This window comes from Nothobranchius furzeri, chromosome 5 (assembly GCF_043380555.1).
Source record: "Nothobranchius furzeri strain GRZ-AD chromosome 5, NfurGRZ-RIMD1, whole genome shotgun sequence".
Taxonomy (NCBI): Eukaryota; Metazoa; Chordata; class Actinopteri; order Cyprinodontiformes; family Nothobranchiidae; genus Nothobranchius; species Nothobranchius furzeri.
The window spans coordinates 52,422,113-52,433,068 of record NC_091745.1 but is presented as its reverse complement, the minus strand read 5'-3'; the positions used below and the strand labels follow the sequence as shown (position 1 = coordinate 52,433,068).

The following is a 10,956-nucleotide window of genomic DNA, read 5'->3' as shown; positions in this document are numbered from 1 at the left end:
CTCCCCCTGAAGCTGCAGCCTGAGACGGGAATTAAAGCAGCGCGCTGGTCTGCATCCGAATGGATCTAACTTCACAAAGTAGATTTCACCCCCACCCACAAACCCATTTCTATGGGCAGCTTTTGTCACAAGCAGAAACAAAGTTTCTTTCATATTCCCTCCTCCCCCCTCGGTTCTGCCGCCTCCCTCCCTCCGTCCCTCCTCAGCTCTAAGCGCAGCCTTGGCCGAGCGTCCCGGCTGCGACTTTCTCTCAGACTCCATGAAGGAGCTCTGAGGAGGAGGAGGCAGCCGTCGCACTGCTGGACCCGGGACGTCTGGGATGCTGTGACACGTTGTGGTTTCCACCCGGATCATATTTGTGTGTTTCTGAGAAAACCAAACAAACACACCTCGGATTTGGAGGAATCCATCAGTCGGATGCGAGCAGGTAGGCTTACCTGCTATATGCTGTCTGCTGATGGAAGCAGGCGTTCTTTGTGTTGCTTTACTCCGCTTGTCTGTAGTTTTATTGATTTATTTATAGTTATCACTTTAAAATAAAAACATTCTTCACTCTGTGTTGACCTGAGACTTTTAGTTCACACAGACTATTTTAGGAGTCTTCGACCAATTAGCGTGATTGTTCTGTTATCTAATTAAAATGTTTGGGATATGTTTATATTTATTTTGACATCATGCGTGACTACCAAATATACTCAGGCCAGGCTGAGAATCCGCAGATGGTGATGTCAGTGTACATTTATAGTTATGTGTAAATACTCAACTAATGAAGTGAAATAAACTTAATGTGGTTTCTTTTTTTTTCTCACTAGTTTGAATTTCTTCCTTCTGTCAGAACTTTGGCCAAAAAAGTCTATTTTTATGCAGAACTGGAAAAATAATGTTTAAAATGATTACATCCATCTTCATATAAAATAAGTGCAGTAGCAATAACGGATCCTTGCACTGAGAGCTGCATGAAAAGCAGGACCAAACAGCACCACCGTTTGGTGAGTTTGTCTCCTGGTCCAGGGATGAAAAGGCTTCATCCTCCTCTTCAGCTGACTGCAGTGGAAACACTCACACGAGTTTCGTGCTGACTCAGTGCAGCCTCGCCCCCTCCGCAGTGGACAGTGGGAGCGTGAAGCTGAACAGAAACTAAAGGTCACGTTTGTATTTTCGTTTATTGGGCCTCTTTTACAGCTCTTGTGGGCACGTGTTTTATCACCGTCTGTTGTACTCTGGTCAGAAGTTGGCCACTGGGTATGTTTTATTGCTTGCTGCGTGGTAAACCCCAGCCCAAAATGTCACATTCTGCTGTCACAGTTGGTTAAATGGCAGCAGAGTTATGAAAACACAATAAAGGAAAGAGGAGTAAAGAATTCATCTGATCCACAGGTGACGATGTGACTGAGGTATTTCTCAGCTGAGTCTCCTGGGAGCTCTACCAAAGCAGATGTCTCATTTTCAAACTTCATTAGCATCTGATTATAAAGGAATGCGTGTCTGATGACCTCTTGGGTCAATCCATACGCCCCTCCCCCGAAAGGTTCAACCTCTTGATGCACAAATAAAAGCTGCACTTCTTTTATTTATTTAGCTTCTGCATACAATTAACTGTTGGATTCAAACTTCTTCATTTAGGTTCACTCCCTGTGTTTGAAATTTCCTGTGTGACTTCATTACCAGCCTGGATCTCCTTCTCTGTTGTTCAGGGAAAAGTCTGTGGTTTCTATTAAAACACGCCCAGATTTATACAGTTATCAGGATAACTCAACTCTTAGAAGCATGGCTGTGTTCTGATGTCGTGTGTACCCGGAGAGAGGAGTCTCGTGGAGCGAGAGGAAACCAGATATGGTCATTAGAGTGGGAGAAGGTTAACCATTGTGGCAAACCTCCAAGCCGATGTCTCAGCTCATTCAGAGGATTCAGGTTCAGCTTCTCCTCGCCGCCTCCAGCCAGACTCCGAGAACAAAAATCTTCCCGTTCCACACGGCTAAAATTTCAGCTCTAGAGAAACGCTGCTAACGCTCAAGGAAAATTAAACCCGAGTGTTACTGACTTGCACGATTAAAAACATGTCCACCCACACTCTGGTGCGTGAGTTCACACTCAGCTGATCTGCCATGAGTTCGGTTAAATGTCTCTTTGAATGAAAGGGCAACGAGGCCTCCTTGTGGCTCTAAATGGAACTGCTTCAAGTTTTGGGTATTCCTGAGTTTTCAGTGAAAACTAAGGAAAACCAAAAGTATTTCAGACGGATGTGTAATCACAACACAGGAATACTTAAACTTAAACAAATTATCTAATCATATTCTGTTTCATTTCAGAGCTACGTCCCACTTCATCATGGGCCCCATACCACTTTGTGTCCTGCTGCAAATGATGGTGCTGGCTGTGGCTGCGGACAACACCATCGATGACCAGTACACCTGGCCACAATGGAAGGTACCACTGTTGAGGAGAAAGCGGACCGTGCCTCTCAGCAGCCCAAACTTCTTAGCCCACCCTCCGGATGAGCTGAGTGGGACCTGTGGGATCGAGTGCCAGCGCCACCTTCCTTCACCCACTCTGAACGACTTGGAGAAGCTGCTGTCCTATGAAACGGTCTACGAGAATGGCACACGCACATATACCTCCGTTTCAGTCCATGGCCTCAACGAGGAAATGGTCTGGTCCAAAAACGCATCGTCTAACTCCCGCCACAAGCGAGAGGTGTACGGCACTGACACCCGTTTCACCATCACCGATAAACAGTACTCCACCAAATATCCCTTCTCCACCTCTGTGAAGATCTCCACAGGATGCTCTGGAGTTCTGATTACACCTAAACACGTGCTGACAGCTGCTCACTGCATCCATGATGGGACGGACTATTTGGATGGAGTTCAGAAGCTACGAGTTGGAATTCTGAAGGAGAAGACCAGACGAGGGAAAGAAGGCAAAGGAAGAGGAGGGAGAGAAAAGGGCAAAAGAAGAAAAGGAGAGAAAACAGTCGAAGAAGTGCCGGAAAAGGATGACAATGGTGGGAAAAAGGACCGTAAAGGAAAAGGAAAATACAGGAAGAGCCGGAGTCGTCGAAGTGTGGAATCTGGGAAACCTTCATTTAAGTGGACCAAAGTCAAACAGACCCAGGTTCCTAAGGGCTGGTTCAAAGGTGTCGCTGATGGACTGGCTGCAGACTACGACTACGCTGTTCTGGAGCTAAAGAAAGCCCCAAAAGTGAAGTTCATGGACCTGGGTATCATTCCCTCAGTGAAGGAGCTTCCTGCTGGGAGGATCCACTTCTCCGGCTTTGATGATGACCGACCGGGTAACCTGGTGTACCGGTTCTGCTCCGTGTCTGAAGAATCCAGTGACTTGTTCTATCAGTACTGCGATGCCAAACCCGGCTCCAGCGGCTCTGGAGTTTACATCTGCCTCAAAGAGCCAGGCAAGAAGAAGTGGAAAAGAAAGATTATTGGCGTTTTCTCTGGTCACCAGTGGGTGGATGTTAATAGGAACGGGGAGCAGCAGGATTACAATGTAGCTGTGAGGATAACGCCCCTCAAATATGCTCAGATCTGCTACTGGGTCCACGGGGACACGAGTGAGTGTCGGGCAGCCTGAGATGACACGCCTTTCATCTCCTCGGACCTCTCCCTCCTGTTCTCTTCATATGACTCAGCAACACTGATCAACATAAACTCGCACGTGACCAAGCAAACCTAACTCCAACTCGTTACTATGTCAAGAAAACTTTTTTATAATTTATTTGTTTGAGAAAAGTTCTGAGAAAATAAATATCTATAAAGGATTTTTCCATTCTGCATGTTCATGTTGACCTCTGTTTCTTTTTAGGGGTAAATTGAATTGTATGAAAACAATGTTTACGATGATTTTAGGAAGCCATCCAGAGTGGGTCAAAGGTCAAAGTGCACCTTGTGCTTTAAATTATAAGTTCATTAGAAGCAGCCTGCCCCCTACAGGGCGACCCAGAGCTGGATGTGTGAGGGGCCTATGCGTCCCTAATCAGATGGCCTTAGGGAGCTGTTTCATTTGCATCACAGCTGTCCGAAGAGATCAGGCTGCAGGCATCTAACGAGAGACCCGGGGCCATTTGGGCCCTTGTTGCATTTCTCTAACAGTTGAATCTTTTCTCTCCAGCAGGATGTTGATGTTGATCCACACTTTTAACATTTCATGTCAGGTTTTATTATTATGACGCCTACGTTTGGGCAGTGCAAATAAAAACTGAATGATAAAATAACTTTTGCAAGTTTAAATTTAAAATAAATATCTATGATAACTTGATCATTGGACCCCCATCTTAAAAGTTTTGCTCTAAAGTCTGAGCACACAGAGGGTCATCCAGGCCTACTAGACCTAAACCCATCTAATAAAAATCCTCTAACTATAAAGGACTGCGCTGGATGGACTTTAGCTTTAAATGTTGCTACTTTTTTATACCTACTAGGCATTAAATGATTGACATGAGATTTGCATTTTGATCTGTGTACAAACAAATTACAAGACTAGGTGGTTTTATGATTTTTGTATATCTAGAACTTTTTATTAGTTGCTTTACTTTATCAAGTCAAATGTTCTATCTAGAGAGAGAAAGGGGTCCTTAGAGGCTGCAGAGTGAAGTTTGTTGTTGTCTGATTTGATTTGTCCTACTTTCTGTTTGCAACACAGTGAAATGTGGTTTCATTGCTGTGCACATAACCATCCCCTGAAAACCATGGTGCTAATTTATGAGACTGTAAAGTCTTTTTTCTTCTTTTTCGAAGATTTCTTAGAAAATATTTTGATGGCTTGAAACTGTACCTTAGGATTTAATGTGAGGCTTTGGAGCAATGGGACTGAACCATTTAGTTATGTACCTGAGCTCTTTATATTTCCCTGTTTTTAAAAGTGTAAATGAGATTTTTAAAACTACAACATTGTTTATAACGAGTTAAAATCAGAATGAAACAACTTTTGGCATATCTTGTTATTTTAATTAAAAAGAAAACAACTCTAGACTGTTGATTACTGACCATCCACCAAATAATGTATTGGTTTGTAGCTGGTGATCAACTAAATGTGGGGAACAAGACTTTCTGAAATTCAAACCAACAACAGGAGGGAGAAGAACCATTGCTGAATGGTTATATTTCAGAGAATGCTGATCTGGGATTCTCACCCACAACCATCTTCATGGTTTCCTGGGAATCTCCAGTGTGCAGCAGGTGTGTGGAAGAAAATGTCTTTGATGTCAGAGCAGACTGGCTCTAGATGACAGAGCAGCAGATCTAACAACCACTGTTTCCTACCAAGGTCTGTAGAAGGGCATCTCTGAACCACATCATGATGAACCTTGAAGCAGATGGACTCCAGCAGCAGAAGACCACACCAGGTGTCTCTCCTGTCAGCCAAGAGTGGGAAACTGAGGATACAATTCACACAGGGTCACCAGTAGAGACTGGAAAAGCTTTCCTGCTCTGATGAGTATGGATCTCAGCTACAACATTTGGGTCAGAATTCTTTGAGACCAACATGAAAGTATAGATCCATCCTGCCTTGCATCAATGCTTCAGACAAGCTGCTGGTGAGAGATGATGGTGTGAGGAGATATTATTGTCCTACTTTGGACCACCTGGCACCACCTGAGCCTGGTTTAAACACCACAGCCTATTGTCGCTGACCATGTCCACCCCTTTATGACCACATGGACCATCTTCTGATGGCTACTTCCAGCAAAATAAAGCACCATGTCACAAAGCTCAGATCATCTCTAACTGGTTTCCAGTGACTGCCACAGTCACCAGATCTGAGTCCAGTCCAGGACCTTTGGGATGCAGTGGAACAGAAGAGTCTCATCATGAATGGAGCTGGTGCTGCCATGTCCGTATGGACCAGAACATCTGCGCAAGGTTACTGACTTTTTGTTGAAACTGTGGTGTGAAGAATTAGAGCTGACGGTTCTTTGTTTCTGTCCACAAAAGTTTGGTTATCCAAACATTTCTTAAAAAGAAATATGTAACAAAAAAACTTCCCCTCAAACAGACATTACACAACATTTAGAATGATTAATAGTACACGTGTACTTTTTCCTAATTAGCATCATGATGTACCTTTCAGACCCTCAAAAATGCAGATAGTTACCTCAAAGTCAGCTCTAGAGTAAGAATAAGTCCAAACACCTTGTGTTTTGACTGGGTTGTAAAAAAAAAGCTAGAGAACAAAGTTAGGTCAGATGTATCAGCGATTAAGTTAAAAAGTGTAATTTTTTGAAGATAAAGCTTTACTGAAAGCCAACATAATTAGGGTAGAAAGAAACGCTATTTGATGTTTGGCACAAAATTTCAAGCAGCAAACGGTGAGAAAACTGAACATATACTATTTTAACTGTTGTTTTACAGAATTAGTAATAAAGTCTTGTTTCTGTATAATTAAATAAAGTTAGCATATTGCATCAAATAAAAGAAAATATTTTATAAATTCATTGTTCACATATATTTACTGTCCAGTTCATAATCAAATACCCTGTGTGCTAATTGAGACATAATCAATGTATGTATTCTAAAATAACAATAAAGGAAAACATGAAAAAGCAGATTAATCCGTCATCCAATTTATTGCATCTCAAGGGGTTTAACATGCACTGGGAGTGGCTACTGTAAAGAAAATAAATATACAACAATTTGCAATTTTCAGTCATGAAAAAAGCAATAATCTCCCATTATTTACTGTCACAACCAATCCACAAACATGACAGAGAACACACACACACACACACACACACACACACACACACACACACACACACACACACACACACACACACACACACACACACACACACACACACACACACACACACACACACACACACACACACACACAGAAAAGTTTACAGCACAAAGGTCCAAATGCATGTTAACACTCAGAACACTTTGATTCCACTGAAGATCAGCAGGAAAACACAAGAGGTGCATCTGATGATCTCTGACGGTTCAGTAGTAAATCCCAGTGGCGTTCTCCACACATCTCCTGGATGTGGCAACACAGAATTAGACAACCGGACAAGAAAAATCTATTGCTGGGCTGTGAGACTGAATAAACCTGACTTTTGATTAATGTGACCAAATCGTTGGTATTTATGGTTTCCCTTTCTGCAGAAAAGGTGTGCAGTAGCATTTATGACAGTTCTGAAAGTCAAGTCACCTCATAGCTCTACTGCTGGATTTTGCCTGGTTGCACCAAGAGTCCTGGTTCTTTCTGTAATGTTGGGGGTGGGGTCTCCAGTATCTTCAACAGCCTCCTTTTGTTATTTGGTAGCTTTTGTTTGGTGTAGAACGTAATCTCCCTCAGCAAGCACATATCAGCAGCCACGGTAGCTGATGTTACTTTGCAACTACAAAACGATGCTGCCTCTGTTGCCATGTGAAGGACTGCTTACTTTAAAATGGCGTTTTGAAGACTTGTCCCGTTTTAAATAACAGTTTCACTTCCTATAATGACTTTGAACTGGAGGCCAAAGACTGTTTGTGTGGGGCTGAATCTAGATGGATAAAGGAGGTGTGTGTGTTTTGTTATACTGGGAAACTGTTTTTGTGAGACTTGTTTACTGAGAAGAAAAATCTCCTCTCTTTCCACTCCTCCCAGGATCAGCATGTTGGTTAATCAGCTAGATGTTGGGTTTGTTTTGGGGTTATACTTGAATGTTTAAAATGCTGAATGAGTTAAGGTTTGCTCTTGTGACCTGCCTGAAATAAATACTAAACAGAATTACTTTGCTGACAATCAAGTAGACAGTTTTGAATTTGTACGGAAAGAAAGTTCCAATTTGCCCCTAGGAAGGGTAATTAAAACATTTAGTGAATGAGTTTTCATGTGTTGTTTAAATACAAAGCCTGCAAACATCCACAGCAGTCTGGATGATGGTTTACATTTCACAGAACCAAAACAATAACAGAAAAATAACACACAATAAAAAAAATGACAGGAAGGATCACTTGTTGGTCTTTTATGGCTCAGAGAAGCCCACAGGGGTTGTTTCTACATATACACATTTTTAATCCTTATGATCTCAGATACTTTAAAGAGATGACGGCAAACAGAAAGATACTCACACATCTTCTTACAGTTTCAACAGTTCAACAGACGTACAGAGCAAAGACGTAATCCTCGCCAGAGAAATCTATTTACAATAAAGAGGATCTTTCTGTAAACACCGTGCAGTTCTCCCCCACCAAAGCATTATCTACTGGGGATTTGTTTACCACTCTCAGCTGATCAAAAAAAGGACAACAGGAACCCCTCCCCTATCAAAAGGAGGTGGAGACAATGATGGGGAAGGGGTGGAGCGTAAGACACCAAAGAACATCAATCAATCATCTCTAAAAACCAGTCTAAACACTTAGTCCTCCACTTTCCGATTCGTACATTTCTGGACTTCTGTTTTTTGTTGAGTTTTCTGAGATTTTGTTAAGACAAAAAGATTAGTACGGCCACATAAGCACAGGCATGGACTTGTTTTTCCTCATATATTTGTAGATAATCCACTACGATTCACTTTCACAGTTTGTGCTACAACATCACAAAGGAAGTAGAGGGGGCGGCGGTGGCAGAGAGCAGATCAGCTGGACATCGCTGGTATTCTGAGATGTTCACAGACACCAGGCAGGAGTTGGAGTGGGCACTGTTCCAGAGAGGTAAGCAGCTGGGGACAGGACATGTGTTAACATAAATGTTTACACAACAGAAAACCGGTCTAATGCAAACAGGCAAATAACGTCCAGGTTCTGGTCATAAAGTGACATTTATTTCAGTAATTCCATTCAAAAATTGAAACTTGTATATTAGATTCCTTCATTACACACAGACTGATAAATTTCAAATGTTTATTTCATTTTGATGATTATAACTGACAACTAATGAAAATCCCAAATTCAGTATCTCAGAATGTTAGAATCTTGTAAAAACGTTCAACAATGAAAACCCCTGGTGCCAGACTCCATCCATCCATCCATCCATCCATCCATCCATTTTCATCTGCTTATCCGGAGTCGGGTTGTGGGGGCAGTAGCCTAAGTCGAGAGGCCCAGACTTCCCTCTCTCCAACCACTTGGGCCAGTTGTTCCAGGGGAATCCCAAGGCATTCTCTGGCCAGGTGAGAGACATAGTCCCTCCAGCATGTCCTGGGTCTCCCTTTAGGCCTCCTACTGGTTGGACGTGCCTGGAAAACCTCACCAGGGAAGCATCCAGGAGGTATCCTGACCAGATGCCCGAGCCACCTCAAATGGCTCCTCTCGATGAGTGCCACACTCGTGCCACACTCTAATCAGCTAATCAACTCAAAACACCTGCAAAAGCCTTTAAATGGTCTCAGTCTAGTTCTTTAGGCTACACATTAATAAAGGGGCAAAGGCAAGGACAAGATGTGGTAGAAAAAGGGGAACAAGCTATAGAGATAACTGCACCATAGAGAAGATTCACAAAGAGTGGACTGCAGCTGGAGTCAGTGCTACAAGAACCACCACACACACAGACGTATGCATGACATGAGTTTCAGTTTGCAGTCCTTGTGTCAAGCCACTTATGAACAACAGACAGCCTCATAAGCATCTCACCTGGGCAAAAGACAAAAAGGACTGGACTGCTGCTGAGTGGTCCATAGTTGTGATCTCTGATGAAAGTAAATTTAGCATTTCCTTTGGAAATCAAGGTCCCAGAGTCTGGAGGAGAGGAGAGGCACAGAATCCACTTTGCTTGAGATCCAGTGTAAAGTTTCCACAGTCAGTGATGGTTTGGGGTGCCATGTCATCTTCTGGGGTTGGTCCATTGTGTTTTCTGAGCTCCAAGGTCAGCGCAATCGTCTACCAGGAAGTTGCTGGCCAACTTTATGGAGATGTGCCAGACCCAACACTTCAGAAGAGATGAAGGCCACTATCAAAGCAACATGGGCTCTCTTAACACCTGAGCAGTGCCACAGATTGATCAACTCCAGGCCACGCCACATTGCTGCAGCAAATAATCCCAGCCAAAGGAGCCCCACTTAAATATGTTCATGTTCACACTTAAGATGGCCAACATTTCTAAAATTCCATTTAGTGCAATGGTCTTAATTAATACTCTAATATTCTGAGATACTAAATTTGCGATTTTCATTAGTTAATAATAGTAACATAATATAATAAATATAATATAATGTAATATAATGTAATATAATGTAATATAATGTAATATAATATAATATAATATAATATAATATAATATAATATATCTTTAGTACGTTCTTGCTGTATTTGTCTCCTAATTCCATTGTTGTTTCTTTTTAAACACAGAAAAGGTTTTTCTTTACCTTGCTGACATTTCGTTTGCGACTGCAAACATCTTCAGAGCTGACGCTGATGGTGGCGTCACTTCCTACTCCATTTATCCGCGGGCAGCAGAGGACGTTGTCGCCCTCTGCTGCCCGCTCTCCCCTCTCCGATGATGCAGTCCCATGTGCGATCCAATGAGTAGACTCCATCGTCTCTGTTCATAGTCCCACATCCACGTCTCCTTATCTCTATAGCTTCCTTTATCCATCTTTTGTATTTCTGTTGTTCGGTGTTTATGATCCTTCTGTTGTCCCAGTCCATTATATGGTTTTCTCTTGTGCAGTGATCTGTTACGGCAGATTTCTTTATTGTGCTTTCTGCTTCTTCTTTTGCTGCTCTTGTGTGTCTTCGACTTGTTTCTTTCTCGCACTCCTTTCTATGTTCTATTGTTCGTGTGTTGAGTTGGCGTCCGGTTTCTCCTATATGTATGTTTTATTGCAGAGTTTGCATGGGATTTTGTAAACGACTCCACCATGGTAAGGTGGCAGCCCTCTCCCTGGGCTGCCACCTTACCATGGTGGAGGGGATTGAGTGTCTCAATGATCCTAGGAGCTAAGTTGTCTGAGGCTTTCTGCCTCTGGTAGGGTCACCCATGGCAAACAGGTCCTAGGTGAGGGATCAGACA

At 42.7% G+C, this 10,956-nt stretch overlaps 2 protein-coding genes across 10 annotated transcripts in view; one reads left to right on the top strand and one right to left on the bottom strand.

Annotated features, from left to right (window-relative positions):
- The first annotated feature begins 291 nt into the window (after positions 1-291).
- On the top strand, positions 292-6,854 carry prss35 (serine protease 35). 2 transcript variants are annotated; one of them, XR_008563229.2, is made up of 3 exons: positions 292-427; positions 2,310-5,192; positions 5,281-6,854. XR_008563229.2 is itself a non-coding variant. In XM_015949240.3 (2 exons), the coding sequence occupies exon 2, from the start codon at positions 2,329-2,331 to the stop codon at positions 3,586-3,588; it is 1,260 nt and encodes a 419-aa protein (XP_015804726.1). In that variant the 5' UTR covers positions 292-427; positions 2,310-2,328; the 3' UTR covers positions 3,589-6,854. The 2 variants fall into 2 exon arrangements, 1 of the variants encoding a protein (XP_015804726.1); XM_015949240.3 differs by having other exon boundaries at positions 2,310-6,854.
- Positions 6,562-10,956, bottom strand: part of snap91a (synaptosome associated protein 91a) — a 60,804-nt gene continuing 56,409 nt past the window's right edge. For all 8 annotated transcript variants that reach the window (XM_070550916.1, XM_070550917.1, XM_070550920.1 and 5 more), the window contains one exon: positions 6,562-8,668. The gene's annotated coding sequence lies outside the window, so the exon portion shown is untranslated. The remainder of the gene's footprint in view (positions 8,669-10,956) is intronic.